This window comes from Triturus cristatus, chromosome 4_2, assembly GCF_964204655.1.
Source record: "Triturus cristatus chromosome 4_2, aTriCri1.1, whole genome shotgun sequence".
NCBI lineage: Eukaryota > Metazoa > Chordata > Amphibia > Caudata > Salamandridae > Triturus > Triturus cristatus.
Window position 1 is genome coordinate 813223885 of NC_140586.1, and position 22501 is coordinate 813246385.

The 22501-nt window shown below is 45.4% G+C and overlaps 1 protein-coding gene across 2 annotated transcripts in view; it reads left to right on the forward strand.

Moving 5' to 3' along the window:
* Positions 1-22501, forward strand: part of PIK3R3 (phosphoinositide-3-kinase regulatory subunit 3) — a 411089-nt gene that overhangs the window by 372954 nt on the left and 15634 nt on the right. For both annotated transcript variants that reach the window (XM_085602758.1, XM_085602759.1), the window contains 6 exons: positions 12209-12317; positions 13486-13584; positions 15192-15372; positions 17332-17457; positions 20477-20619; positions 21090-21266. In XM_085602758.1, coding sequence (XP_085458884.1) covers positions 12209-12317; positions 13486-13584; positions 15192-15372; positions 17332-17457; positions 20477-20619; positions 21090-21266 — 835 coding nt within the window. The remainder of the gene's footprint in view (positions 1-12208; positions 12318-13485; positions 13585-15191; positions 15373-17331; positions 17458-20476; positions 20620-21089; positions 21267-22501) is intronic.

Here is a 22501-nt window from a genome sequence, read left to right on the forward strand (position 1 = left end):
CAGAAATCGTTTCAAAATGCAGAGATCAATAAATACCCATATGTGTTAGTTCTGTGGGTTTTATCAGCATTCAGAGACGTTTGACGGTGATTGACGAGGACACGAACCATGCCAGATTACCCAGGCGAGTTAAGTTCGCAGCTGTATCTGTCACCTGCCTCAACGTTTGATGGGCTAGCAGTGTTGAAAAGGGATGGAGTCTGTTGTGGTGTGTGTAGATAGCCTCCTCTTCTGGGACACCCTAGGCCCGCCCCTACACTTACCCGATGGGGCAGTTTTGATGAGTAGAAACTGCAATACAAATTGTATTGTAACCCTCTGATACATTATTGCTTTGTGCGGCACACTTTCGCAGAGGTATGCTGGACACTTCCTGTCTGCGCTTCCATGTATTTATGCTACTGACTGGCGCTTGTCACTACTCGCCAGCCCCTGTCAGCACTTCGAAGTGGAAGCAGCCCGAAGGCTGATGCCGGCTCCAACAACCTGAATCTATTTTTACACTCATTCTTTATGCCCAGCAGATGAGCATGGCTCTAATAAAATCCGTCTTCATAGCCCCTAATAGCATTACCACAGGCATTTACAATCAATTAAGTGCCATCAATCAAAGCACAAAGGGGCTATCTCGAGTCTGACTTCTTGTGCACGGTCTGCCGGCACGAGAGTGCCCTATCAGAATCTGTGCTGGAGAATGTGTGAATTGGTGACTCATTGTGTAATGCAATCTTTCTAGTAGTCAGATAAAGCTGATCTTTCTTTTCCAGCTGTAGTTCTTGTATCGCTGAAACGCGCTTTCATGTTCACATGCATCAGTCGAAGCACACAGTGAAGAAACTGTATGATGTAATTAGCTTAGTGAAGTATATGGGCACCGACTGGTCACTAAGATACTCTTGGAAAGACGCCTTGTTCTTGTATATCCGGTAACGTATTCTCGAAAACTAATGAATGCAAGAGATTGGCATTAACGTGCATACGTGTACGTTTTACTTATTCTGCCTGAATTACCGTGGGATCTATTACAGTCGTGCTTTCCTACGGCTTGCAAGACATTACATCATTAGAAATACGGATCAGAAGGTGCGCGTGGAAGCAGGTTTGACAAAAACCGTATAAGACCTTATTGCATTACGAGAAATGCAGATCTGAGGGTACATGTAATCTGTGGGCCCTAATTTAAGACATTAGGCCACTGAAAATCCCGATAGCAAGGTTGTAAAAGTAGATATGACAACAATGGTGTATAACCTTACTTTCTTAAAAATAAATACAGATCTGAAGATAGATGAGGTAGGTTTGTGATTGGAAGCAGAAGATATTGTCATTGAAAATACAGATCTAAGGTTTATTTGACTCCAGAGGTGTAAACCAAGTCAGACTATACAGACATCAATTTACGCATAGCAGTAGGTTTGTTCATTGTGTGTTAAGACCATGGATATATGAATTTTAATGTATGTGTACAGTAGATTCTAGTACAGTGGTGTAAGGCATTACATCATTGGACGTACAGATCTGGAAGGTACAAACAACGTATATTTGACTACAGCGGTGTTAAAAGTAACATTACTGGATATACTGTTCTGAAGGCACATGAGCTAGGCTGACCACAGTGGTGCAAGACGGTATGTCTCTGGATATACGGATCCAAAAGTAGATGTGTGGGTGTAACTACAGTGGTGTAAGCCGTGATGTCTACAGATTTATAGATCGAATGGTACATGCAGCTGTGTGTTTGATTGCAGTGGTACAAGGGATTACGTCATTGGCAATATTGCTCAAGTTTCGTATGGCAAAGTCTTACCTAGAGGTGTAAGACATGTTTGGTATGCAGAACTCAAACATATGCAGAAAAGTAGAATTGCATGCAGTGGTGTGAGACCTTATGCTATATATATATATATAGAGAGAGAGATCCCAAGGTACATATGGCAGGGACGTTTGACTAAAGTGGTGTAAGGTTGTATGTCATTCGAAATACAAATTAAGATGCACAGGGTTGATTTGAATATAATGGTGAAAACAAATAATATGACCTATAGATTTCAAAGTACGTGAGGCAGGAAAGTTGATTACAGTGGTGTAAGACATTATTCCACATACTTTGAAATCTATATGTGGAGGCAGGGATGGATAGTGCTGCAAGATATTACAACCTTTGATATCCGATTTCAAGGTCCACATGAGTTCTTGAAGTCTTCTTTTGAGTGGTGTGTTCCCCAGCAGACATCAGCGTTCCTCAGCGGCCAAACTAATGATGGTTCCCAGATTCCATAAAGTGAACTGGGGACACAAGTTTTATTACAGGAACTTCTACGTTTTGAAATAGCCTACCCCCTCACATCAGAGCTATGCCCATGTTGTACTCCTTCAAGGAGTTGCTCAAAACGTGGCTTTTAAACAAGTGGGCTCCCTTTCATACTCCGTTGAAGTCAGCGCCAAGACATCCCAAGGTAGACGTGCGCTCAATCAGTTGCTAGAACATAAAACAGAGGCCGGATTGACTAGTGCTGGCGGGAAGATATTATAACATTGGATATCCAGAAGTCAAGGTCCCCATAGAGGAAGGATTGGCTAGTGCTGGAGGGATGATATTACAACATTGGATACCCAGATCTCAAGTTCCCCATGGAGGTAGGATTGACTAGTGCTGGAGGGAAGATATTACAACATTGTATATCCAAATCTGACAGTAGGTTGGATTTAGAGGGACGCAAACAGGACAGTCATGAGACATGCAGATCTGAAGGTGGATGTTTGCCTATGTTTGACTTGGTGTGTACGTTATTGTATTTACAGATCTGAAGGCACATTTTGAGGATTTTCTTTCATGGTGTATGATAACGTCCTTAGAAATGCAGATCTCGAGGGACGTGCAAGTAGGCTTAAATTCTATTGCAGTAACATTATTGTACCATCGTCTGTAACCCATCTATACCTGCATTTGAGATTTACCGTCTTGTCCCAATATCTACCAATTCCCCTATTAGCCAGTCTTCTTCCGTATTGTTGCACTTTTTTTTTCGCCGTTCATCTGACTGTACCTTTCCAAGCACCCATCCAGAAGCAGTCAGTAAAGCGCAAGGAGTTTAAACCAGTAGCTAACATATCCCTCACGGTTATGTGTAATCTAGGCCTTACTGTGTCCATCTTGTCTGTTCTCTACTATAGTTAAGATATTCTGCCGTTAAAAAATATTATCACTCGCTATACCCGGCGAAAGCATGCAGTGTTTATAGTGTGAAGTTTATATGCATCTCCATCACCAAGTGATGTCAATGGTAGGTAGGCCACGGAACTAGGCACCTGCCTCTCTAGGTGAGCTATGAGCGGGTACCGAGGAGGTGATGCTCCTCAGCTCTTGCCTCTCGAGGGAGCCTAAGGGCAGCAGATAGGGTAGAGGCTGAGGCTGCATAGAGGGCAGGGTGACACCCTGTCTCATGATGTGAGCGCTGCGCCGGTAGAGGGTGAGGGCAGCCTATAGGGCTTGCTCCTCTATGCCTCGTTATGAGTGTGGGAGTTCTGTGGCAGTAGCGGCTGAGGTCAATCCCTCAGGGTGTCCCTGCACCAGTAAAGGCTGGGTGTGTGCATACAGGGTAGGTAGTGGGCAGGTCCGCGCTTCATTGTGGCCCTGCACCAGTAAAGGCTGGGTGTGTGCATACAGGGTAGGTAGTGGCCAGGTCCGCGCTTCATTGTGGCCCTGCACCAGTAAAGGCTGGGTGGGTGCATACAGGGTAGGTAGTGGGCAGGTCCGCACCTCATTGTGGCCCTGCACCAGTAAAGGCTGGGTGTGTGCATACAGGGTAGGTAGTGGGCAGTGGGCAGGTCCGTGCCTCATTGTGGCCCTGCACCAGTAAAGGCTGGGTGTGTGCACACAGGGTAGGTAGTGGGCAGGTCCGTGCCTCATTGTGGCCCTGCACCAGTAAAGGCTGGGTGTGTGCATACAGGGTAGGTAGTGGGCAGGTCCGCGCTTCATTGTGGCCCTGCACCAGTAAAGGCTGGGTGTGTGCATACAGGGTAGGTAGTGGGCAGGTCCGCACCTCATTGTGGCCCTGCACCAGTAAAGGCTGGGTGTGTGCATACAGGGCAGGTCCGCTCCTCATTGTGGCCCTGCACCAGTACAGGCTGGGTGTGTGCATACAGGGTAGGTAGTGGGCAGGTCCGCGCCTCATTGTGGCCCTGCACCAGTAAAGGCTGGGTGTGTGCATACAGGGCAGGTCCGCTCCTCATTGTGGCCCTGCACCAGTACAGGCTGGGTGTGTGCATACAGGGTAGGTAGCGGGCAGGTCCGCGCCTCGTTTTGGCCCTGCACCAGTAAAGGCTGGGTGTGTGCATACAGGGTAGGTAGCGGGCAGGTCCGCGCCTCATTGTGGCCCTGCACCAGTAAAGGCTGGGTGTGTGCTTACAAGGCAGGTCCGCGCCTCATTGTGGCCCTGCACCAGTAAAGGCTGGGTGTGTGCATACAGGGTAGGTAGCGGCCAGGTCCGCGCCTCATTGTGGCCCTGCACCAGTAAAGGCTGGGTGTGTGCTTACAGGGCAGGTCCGCGCCTCATTGTGGCCCTGCACCAGTAAAGGCTGGGTGTGTGCATACAGGGTAGGTAGCGGGCAGGTCCGCGCCTCATTGTGGCCCTGCACCAGTAAAGGCTGGGTGTGTGCTTACAGGGCAGGTCCGCGCCTCATTGTGGCCCTGCACCAGTAAAGGCTGGGTGTGTGCATACAGGGTAGGTAGCGGGCAGGTCCGCGCCTCGTTGTGGCCCTGCACCAGTAAAGGCTGGGTGTGAGCAGACAATGTAGGTAGTGGGCAAGTCCGCGCCTCATTGTGGCCCTGCACCAGTAAAGGTTGGGTGTGTGCATACAGGGTAGGTAGCGGGCAGGTCCGCGCCTCATTGTGGCCCTGCACCAGTAAAGGCTGGGTGTGTGCATACAGGGTAGGTAGCGGGCAGGTCGGCGCCTCATTGTGGCCCTGCACCAGTAAAGGCTGGGTATGTGCATACAGGGTAGGTAGTGGGCAGATCCGTGGCTCACTGTGTCCCTGCACCAGTAAAGGCTGGGTGTGTGCATACAGGGTAGGTAGCGGGCAGGTCGGCGCCTCATTGTGTCCCTGCACCAGTAAAGGCTGGGTGTGTGCATACAGGGTAGGTAGCGGGCAGGTCGGCGCCTCATTGTCTCCCTGCACCAGTAAAGGCTGGGTGTGTGCTTACAGGGTAGGTAGCGGGCAGGTCGGCGCCTCATTGTGTCCCTGCACCAGTAAAGGCTGGGTGTGTGCATACAGGGTAGGTAGCGGGCAGGTCGGCGCCTCATTGTGTCCCTGCACCAGTAAAGGCTGGGTGTGTGCATACAGGGTAGGTAGCGGGCAGGTCGGCGCCTCATTGTCTCCCTGCACCAGTAAAGGCTGGGTGTGTGCTTACAGGGTAGGTAGCGGGCAGGTCGGCGCCTCATTGTGTCCCTGCACCAGTAAAGGCTGGGTGTGTGCATACAGGGTAGGTAGCGGGCAGGTCCGCGCCTCGTTGTGGCCCTGCACCAGTAAAGGCTGGGTGTGAGCAGACAATGTAGGTAGTGGGCAAGTCCGCGCCTCATTGTGGCCCTGCACCAGTAAAGGCTGGGTGTGTGCATACAGGGTAGGTAGCGGGCAGGTCCGCGCCTCATTGTGGCCCTGCACCAGTAAAGGCTGGGTGTGTGCATACAGGGTAGGTAGCGGGCAGGTCCGCGCCTCATTGTGGCCCTGCACCAGTAAAGGCTGGGTGTGTGCTTACAGGGTAGGTAGCGGGCAGGTCCGCGCCTCATTGTGGCCCTGCACCAGTAAAGGCTGGGTGTGTGCTTACAGGGCAGGTCCGCGCCTCATTGTGGCCCTGCACCAGTAAAGGCTGGGTGTGTGCATACAGGGTAGGTAGCGGGCAGGTCCGCGCCTCGTTGTGGCCCTGCACCAGTAAAGGCTGGGTGTGTGCATACAGGGTAGGTAGCGGGCAGGTCCGCGCCTCATTGTGGCCCTGCACCAGTAAAGACTGGGTGTGTGCTTACAGGGCAGGTCCGCGCCTCATTGTGGCCCTGCACCAGTAAAGGCTGGGTGTGTGCATACAGGGTAGGTAGCGGGCAGGTCCGCGCCTCGTTGTGGCCCTGCACCAGTAAAGGCAGGGTGTGTGCATACAGGGCAGGTCCGCGCCTCATTGTGGCCCTGCACCAGTAAAGGCTGGGTGTGTGCATACAGGGTAGGTAGCGGGCAGGTCCGCGCCTCGTTGTGGCCCTGCACCAGTAAAGGCTGGGTGTGTGCATACAGGGTAGGTAGCGGGCAGGTCCGCGCCTCATTGTGGCCCTGCACCAGTAAAGGCTGGGTGTGTGCATACAGGGTAGGTAGCGGGCAGGTCCGCGCCTCGTTGTGGCCCTGCACCAGTAAAGGCTGGGTATGTGCATACAGGGTAGGTAGTGGGCAGATCCGTGGCTCATTGTGTCCCTGCACCAGTAAAGGCTGGGTGTGTGCATACAGGGTAGGTAGCGGGCAGGTCGGCGCCTCATTGTGTCCCTGCACCAGTAAAGGCTGGGTGTGTGCATACAGGGTAGGTAGCGGGCAGGTCGGCGCCTCATTGTCTCCCTGCACCAGTAAAGGCTGGGTGTGTGCTTACAGGGTAGGTAGCGGGCAGGTCGGCGCCTCATTGTGTCCCTGCACCAGTAAAGGCTGGGTGTGTGCATACAGGGTAGGTAGCGGGCAGGTCGGCGCCTCATTGTGTCCCTGCACCAGTAAAGGCTGGGTGTGTGCATACAGGGTAGGTAGCGGGCAGGTCCGCGCCTCGTTGTGGCCCTGCACCAGTAAAGGCTGGGTGTGTGCATACAGGGCAGGTCCGCGCCTCATTGTGGCCTTGCACCAGTACAGGCTGGGTGTGTGCATACAGGGCAGGTCCGCGCCTCATTGTGGCCTTGCACCAGTACAGGCTGGGTGTGTGCATACAGGGCAGGTCCGCGCCTCGTTGTGGCCCTGCACCAGTAAAGGCTGGGTGTGTGCATACAGGGTAGGTAGTGGGCAGGTCCGCGCCTCGTTGTGGCCCTGCACCAGTAAAGGCTGGGTGTGTGCATACAGGGTAGGTAGCGGGCAGGTCCGCGCCTCATTGTGGCCCTGCACCAGTAAAGGCTGGGTGTGTGCATACAGGGTAGGTAGCGGGCAGGTCCGCGCCTCGTTGTGGCCCTGCACCAGTAAAGGCTGGGTGTGAGCAGACAATGTAGGTAGTGGGCCGAGGTCCATGCCTCATGGTGGCCCTGCGCCGGTAGAGGCATTCAGGGGAGGCGAGGAGCAGTGCCACCTGCCCTTGTCTAGTACAGTTCAGCACTGAGGCGCCGAGGGCAGCATACAGGGCCGGCTCCTCTGCCTCGTTATGTGTGTGAGCTCTGTCCTGGTACAGGCGGATGGGCCTCGGGGTGGCCCTGCGCTGCGCTGGTAGAGACTGATCGCAGCATACATGCTGGCAGTCGGCCCAGGTTCATTCTAGAGTTGGAGGTACAGACTGGAGGTGGAGATCTGTGCTGAGCTCAGCATTGGTAGAGGCTGAGGTCGTGGCCGTGCTACAGTACAGGCAGAGGGCAGTTTACCGGGCCGGCCTCTGGGTGCACCCGCGGCGAGAGAGGTCGAGTTCCGCACGCTAGGCCGGAGCCGCTGCGACTCCGGCTTCACCTCACAGCTCTGCCCGCAGAGGGAGGCTGGGCCGCAGCTACCTGCTGCTCTCCGCGCTGCGTCAGGAACAGGCCATGCGAGCGGCGCGCGCTGATTGGCTGCCTGGCTGTCTCCATTCAGAGATTACTTTAGCCAACGACATCTGATTTGGGTTTGGGATTTGGCTCAGAGAGCAAGTTGGCGGTGGGGCGGGGCGAACGAGGTTACTAACGAGCAAAGCCTCGAGCCGGCGCTGCGCATGCGCTGGCCGAGCTTGCTATTGTGTCCGCATAGAGGTCTATCTGACGCTGACTTACGCAGTGAGCACTGGAAGGAATATGGTCTCAATGGTTTGTCTTTTGTTTAGGGCGGCGGTGTAAGAAACCGGCTTTGAGTAATCTCCGGGACCTAAGCGCTTTCACGATAATTCGAATAACTACATGTTAATTAAACAACCTTTAACACTATAGTTTTGTAGCTTTTAAGAGGTAAAGTCTTGGCCACTGAAATTATGCGGGAGGTCTGACTAATGTGCGACTAGAAAAGGCAAATTATGCGACAAATTACTTTATTATTTTGTCATTTTTAGGTCGAACCTGGGCAGCGCATCCGCTGCTCTGCGAGCCATGCTGTATTGGAGTATGTTCTTGAAGCCCCACCCACTCTCCGCCCATATTTGTCATTGGCTTGTGTCATTGTCTTTCATGAATGCTGGCTTCTGATTCGGTATTAGGCTTGTTATTCCCTCCATAGTACTGCCTTGTCTTCATTCGTAACCTCCCCTGAGGACTGGCCCAGTTTACTTAATGTTGTTAAACGGTACCTCTTCTTTAGTCTATAAGCACTATTTTCTTTAATGAGTTTCTCTTACTGCAGGAGGGTCTCTCGTGGGCAGTTGTGACCACTGGCTTGTTTATTTAACTCTTAGCAAATGGGGGAGCTCTTCAGGGGCCATGGGTGACAGAAGGGGACAACTCGGCGAGACCTTCAAACATTTGGAATGCAATAGGTCCCCAATTTGCAAGAGTTTAAGCTAGTGTCATTGTAAATTACAATGCCTTTTATTTATGTTTAAAAAAACAAAACATAAATAAAGCATTCATTTACAATGCCAATAACTCCAACTCTGGTAAATGCATGACCTATTGCATTGCAGATGCTTGTTACACAACTGGCAGTGCAAATATTTCACTTTATTAGTACCAATTTAAACCAAAATAGAGCAATGACAGGTCTAGCTAGCGCAGTTGATGGATCACCAGTCAACCTTTTGCAAAGGGCTTTCCACTATGCATAAACATGAGTTGAGACGCTTTTAATAACTTTTGATATGTTTACGTTAGAAACTTTTTTTTATGTTAAAATCTGCAAATTATGCAGTAAATGATGGTATATGTGACTGATGCGGGAAATCCATAATTATGCACAAAAAACCCACTGCAACTGCAGAATCACTTGATTCCAGTGACCCCGGCTTAAAGTAAAGCATTCTGTAATGTCAGTCCAGCATAGTATGCTTTAAGACATATCCTTGTTTGATATTAGGATTACAGAATCTTCCAAGAAGACAAAAAAAAATGAAATAACACTCAAGTGGGAATTGCATTTACTTAAGGTGCATTTTGCTTGTCAAGGGGTCCCCATTTAAAGCTCCAGTCTGATATTTGCATAAGAAAAGCACCAGTGCACTGCAGGTATGTTGAGTACATGTTTTCAGACCATTTTAGCCCCCCTCCTCTTCCATACACCTTTTGATGTTTTTTTTAAGTATCCTCATATGATTTGGTTTTGGATATACTGTGCATCTATGGCAGCTCCCGGATGCGCTCAGTATGCTCCCTATCGAAGTCTGTGTAACCCAGGGCTTTAAGTGGGCTGGGTCTTGTCGGTGCTCAGCACCGGCAGTTCTTAAAAGCAGGTGCTGAGACGAGTCTTTATTGGGCTCTCTATTTTTACCCTCGGATGGTAGAAAGAAAAAAAAAATAACTCTTCAATAGTAGCACGGGTCACTGCTATAGATATAACTTCTAAGAGACTCGCTTTTCAGTTTTATGTAGCGCAAACTTGGAGCACTTTACATGAGCACCAGTTACATTACACAAGCACAGATTTATTTTTTGAATCACCAGATGTTGATTCGACGTCTGACTCAAACCTGCTTTCTCAGCTCGTAAGTTGGCAGCTCTAGCCTTAGGCCACATCCTCGCTCACAAAAATGGCAGCATTTTCAGTATTGTATACAATGAAAACATAAGTTGGTTCTTATTTATCTTATGCAACTTGCAACCATTGACAAAGCCAATGGTCCTGGCTTGTTGTAGGTGTAATGTCCCTTGTATTATGTATCTGGAGGCAATGACAGAAGAAGCATACTAGTCAGAGGGCACACTATGTTAAGTGCAGATTTTTTGCTTTAGTGTTTTAAGCCATACCCATAATTACATCGGCCACGCCCCTATGAGAGCCCCCCCCAGTTTTTTCATCATATATAAAGCCCAGGTGTAACCTTATATTGAGGGATATATGCCTACAACGGTTACATTCTGTGCAAGCACACACATTTGTTATCAATGAATTCCAGTGTATAAAATACATTCTCAGTATACTGAAGTTAGTTTAAATTGTTTTTTAAATAACACTTAGTGGTACAGTCTTAATGGTTTGCAGTGCTTTACATAAAGCTACAAAGCCGAAGATGTGGTAGATGTAGATTATACTTAAATATGGTATTTTTAGTGGAAACTTAAAAGGAAAGCAAAATACCTAAATTCTAGTCATTTGTCACGTTATAGTTTTTCTTTTTTCATGCCCTCACTTATACGTTTGCTTCTGTTTTTTACAAACTATTTTGTCAACAAAAATCTGCAAGCTTTCGTAATGGCACAATTGCCTTTTTTGCCCTTTAATTGTTTGATCGTCTAAACCTGGTTTTTGTTTGGCGATTGCAGTTGATCCATAGTATGCACAGATGCTTTGTTTCCACTTCGGTTAGAGCTTGCCGGCTGCTATCATGACTCCTGTCTGAAGTGACCATTTAGAATTTCGTACACTGCCATAGTAGCTCCTTCACATTGAATCCCAATGCAGTATCTGTAAGAACAGAGGGCCTGACATATATTTGCTAGTCACTATTGGTTTGATCAAGGCTTTGGGTTATTTTGAATAATTATAACATAACGCGTATAGCAACACATATACCAACAGGTATCTGTCTGTTCATGTTAGTAGATCTTGACCCGAATTTCCATCAGAATCCATTATTAAACTAATTTTACTGGTCTCGCGCTTTACTCCCAAGCCTATGTCCCACCGCACCTTGAGTGGTTCCTTAAGGCTATTCTCAGTTTCCTCACTACTACCTCCCTCACTGGCATTCCTATGCCAGGCTAGCATTAGATGGACTGTATTTCGTAGCACAGACCTTATTAAATGGTATCGTAACTTAGAGATTTTAGTCAGATGTATAATTTGGGAGCGTCATACTCTTATATCCGTGATTCCCATGATCTACTGCTAAACCTAAGAGAAATAGTACAATAATTTGAAGTAGAGGTTGGCACAGATGAGTGAGCAAGCTGATTGTTAAACAGAGAGTGATTATGGATGCCAATAGGATGTTATGTAGATTTGTTTGGCGCAGCTTGTCACCCGTGAGGGTATCCAGGCGCAGGAGCATAAGTTTTGAGGTGCTCTTAGTTGAGCATCCAGGTCTTCAGCTTCTTGCAGAAGTTTAGGAGTGGAGTGCGGTCCAGGTATGTAGAGGAAGTTCGTTTCAGCTTTTGGGTAGGGCGTAGGAGAAAGCGTGGCCTCCTGTCTACCTTGTGTGGATGCGGGGGGATTGTGTGAAGTTGAGATCAGATGTCTGATGGTTGATAGAGTTGGTAGCATCCGCTATATCATGAAGTGTGCGGTCCGACTGGATGCCCTCACCCTCCTGTTATTACATTGTTTAACCGGAATCTGCAGGTTGATAGTTTGTGTAAATAAGTTTGCTGGTCTGTTGTGTACTCTATGTCTTTGGGTAATTAATTAAGCTGCTGTAGTGACCATTATGCACTCCATAGGCGAGGTCTATTTTGTTATTAGGGGCAGAAGGAGATTAGGTTATTTAGAGACTAATATTGTATGATTACTGTAAGCAATATCATTTAGTGAAAATCGGCATGTGGTAAGTTTTCTTTGGTATAAGATATCAGTCGTGGATGTACTTTCTGAATATAAATTCCAGTGACTTAGGAAACCCCAGTGAGTGCCTGATGCCAGCAGATAATTGGCAGACAAAATATTATATTTAGTTAGTGCCGGTTTAAAATTTTCATTTTGCCAAAAATAGAAGTAAGTCCCCCCCCCCCCCCCCAAAAAAAAGATTTCTAGCACTGGTTTCCTCTTAATGCAAGAGACCGCAAATATGGTTGTAACCAAGTTCAGTGTCTGTGATGTTAGCAGTACCTTTTATGGGAGCGAGGGTCTTGTGCATGGTTAAATCTTTGCTAGATTACAGAGCTAAGAAGCAGTTTGCACAAACATTTTAGCGAGATTAAGACAGATTTATACTGTTTTGTTTTGCAGCTCTTCCTCCTAAACCTTCCAAATCAACGATGCCAGCAAACACAAATGAACTGAAGGACAGCCCCACTTCTCTCCAAGAGGCAGAGTGGTACTGGGGTGATATTTCAAGGTAAGAGTACAGGGGTATGCACTGAACTGCATTCAGCATAGACCTAAATCGATATTTGATTTCCTTTTAGACAGTTTTATCTAGCTTTTCTCCTAGTTTTTGAAATGGCGCAGTTATGTATTTACTAATTTACACCGTGGGGCAAGCGAGTGTAGCATACCTTTAAACCTATAATGGAGCAGGCTCGGTGCTTTTAAAGGATCTGGTAATCGGAGTCTGTTTACTGCGTTTGCAAGCACTGCCTTTCACCGAGGCAAGTACTTTGTGCATCGCAATCAACCCCCCCCCCCCCCTCCCTCCCAATCCTGCATGAAAACCTGAAGTATATACACATTTAGTGATCTCCATGTTGGTGCTACAATACACTGTGCGGCTAACTGCATCATGCCAGTCTGTTGCCTTCACTGGCACAGATTACACCACAGAACAAGCTGCACGTCCACAGAACAAGCTGCACGTCCACGTGTGACCTATTGTACAGTAAATGGTCACATTTAAACCTGATCTCACCTTTGTTGCCTTTTTGTGCTATAGAAGCTGTGCGCCCTGAATATTTATTTGGGGATTTAATTAATAGTTGGAGCACCGGCAGATAGAAGGGTGGAAAATGTATTTTTTAGTAAATGCTTATTTATGTAGCTGAAATGCTCATCTGCCTCCTAGTGATTTGTGAGCCACTAAAAGGCACCGGGCAGTTTAATGTATAGGTTCAGACAGGCCAGGTGGCTTAAAGGGGTCTGCCTCGTCCTTCCCCATTAAAGGCCGCCTGTGTTGGTCTGACTCGGACCTAAACACATCAGTGAAAGAAGGTTGTGATCTCCATGATTTCCCCGATCACACAGCTGCTACTGTTACCTGGCCTAAATGCAACCTGTTTTTTTCTAAATCTTAAAGTATAGACTTTTTTTTTTCTAAACTGAAGATGTTCAGATTTGGCCAAAGAAACCTTCGTTCCTCAATAGCTACGCCCTCTCGCTAATCCCCATCATACTTAACCGTGTGACTGGAGAACAGTCACACTTACATTACTGTCTCTTTAGCTCTCTTTTACCTGAAATAAAGCCGCGGTAACTAGTACACTTCAGTTTTAATGTTTTTAAGCATGTATGGGGGTTGGGCAGATTCTTGCGCGTGCTCACATAAGTCACTTACTCTCTTCTTCCTCCAGGGAAGAGGTAAATGATAAATTGCGGGACATGCCTGATGGAACATTTCTGGTGCGTGACGCATCAACCAAGATGCATGGAGACTTTACGTTAACGTTGAGGTACGTACAGTTGAGATTTCTCACTGGTGTCTATTTCACGAGGTTCTCTGTCATTTGATGCATGAAACCGTTAAACCTGCTTTTAGTTACAATAATGTGATATAGGTATACACGACACCCACTGAGCGTTTGTAATGAAAACTGTTGGTCGGGGTATAGATTTTGAGCTGTTTGACATTGCTAGTCGGTGATGCTAATTCCATATTCCCAGTCGGTGATGCTAATTCCATATTCCCTGTAAGTGAGAAAGTAAAGTTGTTCTCCTTAAGCATTGCTTTAACCACATATAAAAGAATCTGTTTCTAAACATGTTTTAGAGTCTAGACAGTTTTTACGTTTGAGTCCAGCATTCGTGACTACATTGTGTTTGGGTTAACAGTGGCTAAAATGAAGATCTAAAACCTCTTTGAAGATTGCTGTTCTCCTCCACATTCTTTTATGGATTTGATTTTCTTATTTCCACTTTTTTTTAACTTGTTTTAATTTATGCAGTACTCTGCAACTGCTCTGTATGTTACTTTGCAAAAATGGCGCTTCTCTGGGAAAATTAATTTGGAAGAAAAACTAAGACCTTTAGAAGGCAAACTTGAGGAAAAAAAGAACAGATGGAGTGACTTTCTTAGGAAAGGCTTCCACTTTGTAGGCTTGCTGAGGGCACAGTCAGTAAAGGCACGTGCTGCACTAGGAGTTTGAATTGGCACGAAGAAGAATCCGAAGGAAGAATGTAGCTCTTGAGATGAAGAATGGAGCACAGGGGATAAGAATGATTGCGGGAGCGAGGAGCAGACACATGTCAGCAGGTCCTAGAAAATGAAACTGGAATGCAGAGGAAATTATTTTAGAGCAGCTTCGTGTGCGGTGGGGTCCTGAGAGGGAGTAAGGTAAAGAAAGGCACAGGGAAGCTGGAAAGGAAATAAAGTAAACTTTTCACAGTGGGCTAGTTTAGAGCGAGAGACCAACGAAACGCAAAGAACAATTGTCAAAGCAAAAATAAAGTAGTAAATTAGTGTGAAATAAAACATTTCTTGCCCCGAAAAATATTGTATAGTCTGTGTACTGTGACAATACGCTGGCCAGGGACGAGTATTTATTGCACAACCATTAAAACTAAGGGCTTGGTTAATGTGACAAACTGAAAGATCGAAGTGGAAATTACAGAAAATGACATGGATATTAGAATATAGTTATTTTCGCCAATACAGTGCTCTACTTTCTTTTTGGGTCATTTAAACGAACAAGCATAATTTAACAGAGCTCATGAACTCAAAATGCTCTTGCTTCCCGAAACCCCTTGAAAAAGAAGACGTTTACTCTGCTGTTACTTTAGCTGATGCATTTTGAGTTGTCATCAGTCCATTTACCAGCCAACACATCCGTTTTCCGTCGGGCATCTCCACCCAAAGAGCTGTAATACTCTGTGCAGTGTCCGCATTGAGAGATGATTTGGTGATCCTAATGCTGGTAGTTTTAAGTGTATGTATCAGCATACGCTTATTGTATGACGTGCACAGCGCGCTTTTATAACTGGGTTTGTTATGCTTACACAAGCTGTAATGAAATGTACAGCACAGGCTCTAAAGTTGGCATTTTTTTTTTTTTTTTTGCAGAAAGGGTGGCAATAATAAGCTAATCAAGATTTATCATCGAGATGGCAAATACGGTTTTTCAGAGCCGCTGACCTTTAGTTCTGTTGTGGAGCTGGTTAACCACTACCGTCATGAGTCCCTTGCCCAGTATAATCCGAAGCTGGACTTGAAGCTGCTGTATCCAGTGTCCAGGTTCCAACAGGTAAGATACTAAAAGATTCCACAGTAAGCGTGCCACGTACCATTCATCCTTTCAGGTCCAACCACTGCAATGTGTGTAGAGGAGGGTGCACTAACCTTCAGATTCATGCTGTTGGTGTACATATGGATTAGCATACTTTTTTTTTTTTTTTGGAGTGTGTTGATTTGGCTGCTTTACGTCCTTCCAAGAGGTGTTATATATGTTGGACCTAGATACAAGTCTAGAGACAATTGGTCTAACAGTAAAGACCTTTTATCCAACATACTCGACTGTCTGAACCAGGTTAAAGTTGGTCGGAGAAAGGGGATATATTTATCACCAGAACCTGTCACTTTCCTTGGGAATTAAAACACGTTGCGTTTACAGGCACAGCCTGCCCTGCATTTTACCAAAAGTGAATGTTCCACCTTTTGAGGACCCAATACAAGGGGCCAGTTGCTGTAAAAACACACAAGCTCTTTGGAGGCTACGAAGGGCCGTTGGACTGATCACTGCCCCGGTCTGCCACATAATCTTCAGAAACAAATTCATTTCATTCAAGGAACACATTCCAAATAATGTCAAAATGTCCCCTCAGCGCTGTGTGTGGTCTGGTTAAAGTATCAGGCTACATGCAACAGTTACTGCTTACTGACCTGTCTGGTTTTGATTTATTGCTCTGCAGCCACACCCAATACCCCCGCCTTTCTACCCTCAACCCACCATGATCTGCTCATTTCACCTCGGGGCATAGTGGTTTCCAAGTACCAAGCTCTGGCTGGATGACCAATTTTGATTTGTTAAGGTCTTCTGTAGGTTTTAATATGTGACCTGGCTAAGCCTTTTTTTCTGCCTTTTTGTCGTTGTGGGTGTCAAGTTTTGCCTCCTGCTTCAGGGCATCACTTAATTTCCTTTCCCTAGACTAGAGAGGTTGGCAGACTGTGACATGAGGCTTTCTTTGCAGAGCACAATAAAATTGGTTATGTTTGGACCTTTTTTTTGTACTTAAGCATATTGGCCTCTTTTAGGCATACGCCTTTGCCACTTAAAGTCATAAACATGTAGTCAAATCTGCGCCTGATAAGTCACAGTATAGCTTTCAACATTGTATATTAAATGGCATGCCACACAGTGTTCATTAAAACTAAAGCATTAGTTAATTCTGCTGAACTTTAATTAAAAGGTTTCTTAATGATAGTTGCAGCTGTGTCTTTTGTAATCTGACCGAGGGACCCACCAAATAATCCAAGTTGATTAAACTGGTTTGGTGGATATGCTCTAAGATTCTACCTTCTGTCACCAGCTACAGCGGAAGAGCGAATGTCCCTAGAAATCTCCACACATTTTTTCTGATCCTCAAGGAATTTTGACATAGATTTTCAAACATTATTGGTGTGGGAGCAGGTACCGGTTCAACAGTGTACCATATTTTTAATGGCTTCAAAATAGCCAATATTAAAAGAACCACCAATGAAATGGAGGGCCTCGCCTTCTCTGCAGAACTCCCTCTCCTCCCTCCCCAAAAATGCAATTGTCAGTGCACGCCTTTGTTGCAAGTCTTGAACACGCTTAAACATTTTTTTGGACGCTACGACATACCTGGAATCGCCCAAAATTCAGATAATTGGAGTTTTGCGGTATTTCGGTCCCTTGTGCGAATCTCTCCTTTTAGCAGCTTACTTTTGATGCCTCGCCCTAATGCATACGACTGTTTTTAAGGCTGTTCTACTAGTTTGCAGCCCTGTCTCCTCGCATAGGGGTTTAGTGGGCTCTACTAATTATTCATCAGAGCATTCTAGCAGTTGTCAAGAGGGTGATTTACCCAACAAAGTGCGCTTTTGCTCGCTTGCGTTCTACAAATGTTGCTTCATTCTTTTTGGTTTAATGTTGTTTGAGCTGTACTTTAAACCATTTGAACACTTTTTGTGCCTTCTCCTTATTATTTCATATCTGTGCTCAAATAATGTTGTTCTCTTTCAGGATCAGCTGATAAAAGAAGATAACATAGATGCAGTTGGTAAAAAGCTACAGGAATATCATTGCCAATATCAGGAGAAGAGCAAAAACTATGATGGGCTCTACGAGGAATACACCAGAACATCACAGGTTAGTTAAGTGTAGAAGACTTTCCGATATATCAGTCAGCCCCCGCTGAATATTTGTTAAAAGGATCCCACTACTGTCTGCTTGGTCCTCGTGACTTGCCTACTGTCTGATCAGACAGCAGTTATCTTTTCCATGTCCACATGTTCCTGTCCTTTTTGTGATGCACTGCTTAACCTCACGTGAGCATGGAAAAGGCTGACCAATATTGGGTTGGTGCGAAATCTAATAGTCTTTAATGCTTTGCATGCCATTCTTGCACTATATTGCTACCAATTTTCAAAGCTTGCTGGTCAACCCTAGGAACAAGGCTAGCAGAACGTGTAATCACTGGCTTTTTTAAACTGATACTGTGGCATATGTTGCTTTATTCGCAGTCCTACTTACTGGTTTTCTGAAACTCTTAAGACCCATTTTAAACATTGAAAGTACATGTATTTCAGGGAACCCAGTACAGCCACCGTACATTTCCTTCCCCTCTGGTGCTCACACGGACAGTCGCCCAGTCACAATGTGGTTTTGGGTGTTCAGTTCTTCATCACACACATTTTATTATGTTTACTTTGCACCATATACTAAATTGTATGTCTCGTCGCCAATATGGCTGTTACATGTTATTGATTTTTCCTTCTGTTTCATACATTGCTCACTGTTGCTTCAAGTTTCTCTATCGAATGCTGACTTAACTTGGATTGGCATGCAGCACATAGTAAACTATGTTGCTTCATATCAGAAAGGGCCAGTCCTGACCTTTTAATGCAAATAGTACTGTAAACCATGGAGTGCTTGAGCACGTGCGCTCGATGGCGCATTTTATTTGTGGTTGAACATGAGCGATTGAGAAGCCACCTATTAATACTTGACTTGCGTAAATAGATCACATTTTGTTTATTTGAAAGTATGCCACAATTATTGGAATAATTTAGTTGTTATTTGTGCTTCGTGAACCTCTTTCGGAATGGATTCAATTTCCTGTTGTCTTGTTTATCAGCATCAACTTTTTAGAAACTCCAGCCCTCTAGTGGTAGGACAAACTGTTTTGTGGGTAATGCTGTGAAACCCAATAATTGTGGCACCAGTGCTTCCTTCCCTGGTAGATTCCGTACATCCTGCAGTGGCGGCAAATCCCACAGCATTCATGACTAGTTACCATTTGTATACGTGGTATTGGAAGGACTGATATATAGAATTCCTCCATGTTGACGCACATTTAATTGTTTTTGAATGGCTTTAGGTAACTTAAAATTAGCTAATAATGACATGGGGCCTTGCTGAAGCAGCTAGCTACAGCGTTTATTTTGTGTCCACATTTTGCTTAAGAGACTGAGGTCTTTGATACTCACTTTCGTATTTGAGTTTAATGGTCTTCTACCACAGATTACATCCTTGACCATTGGAAAATAGGCGCCATGACCCCATCACCTCTTATTCTTTGCTTCAGGGCGACTTATCCTTGTCTCAGTATAATTGCTGCTCTAATTTGGAAGGGATAATACCGGCACTTCTCAGCACTCCTCTAGTGCTTTTAATGGGAGAGTGCCTGCACTTTTGAGCCGCAAACAGGTACTCTGGGACATGGAGCACCTGCACTTCTACATTTCTATTTCAAGCACTGCACAGAAGTAAACCATGTGTAAGCAGACAGAAGGCCTGACTACATTTTTCACAAAAATATCTTCCTCAGTTTGCCTTCCTAAGAATGTTCCACTTTATGGTGACATTCACTACTAGAAAGAATTATAAATGGCCCTACTTTGTGTCCAGCTTCGTTGTGGCTCCTCCAAAGGGCAAATTTGGTGGCCCATTCTTTCTATGTCCATGCTTTGGAGTTCAACAGTTCAAAAGCAGTAATAAATAATTCCCCAATTCTTTTAGCTCCTGCGTGGCAATGCCAGTTCTAGCTCCTAGAATGTCTGATTTGATCGAAGTGAAGTATCTTGGAGTTTTTTTTAGATACAAGATGCCTTCTCAGAAGATGGAAAAACCTCTACCGCTCTCTTTGCGGCATTCTTAAGCTTGATTTTTGCCTTACCAAACCTCCACGTTCCTCGTATCCCTTTTACACTTCTTTCCCTCCCTCTGGTTTTTTAGGTCTCGCCTGACCCAGCGCATGCGCTGGTCTGGCGAGACTTATTGAGAGGGCTCCAAAAAGTGCTACCAGGCCAGCCTAGAGCTACAGTGCGCGGGCGCGCGCCGCACATTACCTAGATTACTTTCACTTTCGGCCGCACGGCCGCTTTGATGTTTGATCGCGATCACTTTCGCGGCCGCTTGGCATTGCCAATAGGTCGCTCTTTTGGGACCTTATAAGTATTTAGTTACGCAACTGTTGCATGGCTAAACACTTGTATGGTCCCAAAGGCGAGACCTATTGGCTATGCCAATGCTTGTTTCTCTTGCATTCAGTCCCTTTCCCATCTGTTTGTCATTGCTTTGACCTTCATGTTTTGCACTTTTTTCTACTAGTTCTATACTGCAAAAACTGTAAATTGACCATTTTCCAACTCTAGTATAATTCAGTCAGTGCTTATTAGGTCTGTATTATGTATAGCTTTAAATTGAAGTGCACTTCTACGTGGGCAGAGCATTGGTTAAAGGCATTGTGCACATAAAATCAACAGTTAGTTGACCCAAGCAGGGAACTGTCCAAAAGCCAGCCATGAGCTCAAGGACAACTTGTATAATAACACCTGTATTCTTGGGCAATGTTTATCATATGCCCAGGAGGCCAGATTCATACCAGACTTTCAGCATAGCCACTGACTATACAAGTGATTTCTAATTCTGTCTGTTACATGCACATTTATACTTTGCTGATATAACCAGTCTTGCCTGGATCCCGCTCCCCACCTTTGTCCATTACCAGCTCAGGATTTTCCCTGAGTTGGTATTGGGTGAGAAAATGAAGGATACCACAGTCCGCATGGAGGAAGCTTTGGTGTTTTGGTCAATGAAGGTTATTCTCATCGAAAATATTTACTGTATTAGTCATTTTCATTGACCCTCCCGTGTCTCCATTCAGGAAATTCAGATGAAGAGGACTGCGATCGAAGCCTTTAATGAAACAATTAAAATATTCGAGGAGCAGTGTAACACTCAGGAACGATACAGCAAGGAGTACACTGAACGATCACTCAAGGATGGAACAGACATTGAAATTGAACGGTAGGCTTCACAGATTCTTTTCTGCACCTCATTAATACATCTTGGTTGTATTTTATTTTTGGACTTGGTGACCTAATTTAGAATTTTCTGTAAGCAGTACGTTTTGGCCTTCTGCGACCAGAATGCCCCAAAAAGCATGCAAATCCTTAGACGATTCTCCTCACAGAACCATTGTTTCAGCATTTTTTTTTCTTCAATAACTAGAGGGGATAAATGTATATCATGAGCTATGTTATCGTTCCCTGCTGTGTTACTAGAAACTAGTTTCTGATAGTTTCATGTAAATACCTGTAGCTTCTATTTCAGATTCTCAAACCCTGCTCTTTCTATGTAAAGTTCTTTCAGGTCCACTTACCTGATCAATGTAATTGAAGTTCAGCCCATAAATAATGTAGCTGAATGTCTGTGCAATGCAGTTCAACGTGCAGTACTATTTTCTTTCCTAAATGATTATTTTTAATTTCCTTTAGAATTATGCTCAATTTTGAGAAGCTGAAGTCGCGACTTTGTGAGATCCATGATAGCAAAATGCGGCTGGAGTTGGACTTAAAGAAGCAAGCTTTGGACAACCGAGAAATAGACAAAAAAATGAACAGTATCAAACCTGACCTGATTCAGTTGCGCAAGATCCGAGATCAGTACCTGGTGTAAGTATGTGCACCAACCAGTCAAATTGCCATGGCTAAACACACCACTTGTTGCATTGCAGGTTCTAATCTAAGCTATGTAGATTTGCAGTATTTGTCAGAGTTGGCCAAAGGTGGTTTGTAGTTCTCTTTTAAATTGGGTTGTCCATAGGAAAACTTCACGTTTGGTTGATCTTTAAAGTTTTGTTGAGATTTTTCAAGTAAGGTGCTGGGAATACACGGCAGGGTTCCAAAAGTTGTACTTCGCACAGAGACGTTTTAGTGGTGACTGCAGAAAAGTGCTTTAGAGAACACCACCAAACGTGGCACTAAGATAGAGGCCACTACCATCCGTGTACTATTTATGATTTGTTGTAAAATTGAAAAACAACTTTTGGTAACATTTCCCAAAAAACGAAGGCTTTTTTTTATTTTTTTTTAAAGTCGGCGATATATTGATATTTAAGATACGAGTTTGAGAATTTTACGATTTTAACTCAAACTAGTAGGCTGTAAAAAGCTGATAATTTAGTTCTGTTTTGTATTATTAGGGGGCCTCTGACTTGCAGTCGAGGGTCCAGAATTTGGGGATTGTAAATGTAAACTCAGTAACTATGATGAGGTCTGTACTGTAGGACCACAAAGTCACTAATCCCTTTTGTGAAAACATTTGTGTGGCGGTCATATGCTAGCTCGGGTATGGTGATTCATAGAAGGATGGAAATGCCCATTCCCTAGGCATATTTCCGTGGGGTCTGCGGATCCAATATGCACATTTTCAGGTCCATCTCACTCTGAGTGAGACGAGAGCTTATTTTGTATCCCCTTTGCCCGTGTTCTATTATTCCTGCACTGCGGCCAGCATATTCTGTGCACAGGGCACGGCAGGCAGTTAACTGTTTCTAGTACTAGTTGGCAAGGCTACGTGAACTGGTCCTGGCACATCAGTTGGGGGGAAAAAACATTGTATTGCTTACAACTTTAGCATTATTGCACGAATCGGAACAAAACACTCTGAAAACAGTATACACCCGCACATGTTTTATCTTGGAAAGTTTTATTCAGACTGGTCAAGGCAGGAGTCTAGAAAGTTAAACGTGAGTCCAAAATTTGCGTTTCGAATATCTTCCCAACTGAAATACTGTGAAGTAAGAATGCGAAGATCACTGCCCATAGACCAAATTCTCTGGACCGGTGTCTTGAGCATTTCATGTTATGGACAGTGTACTGGGGAATGTTGTCTTGGAGTAGTCCTT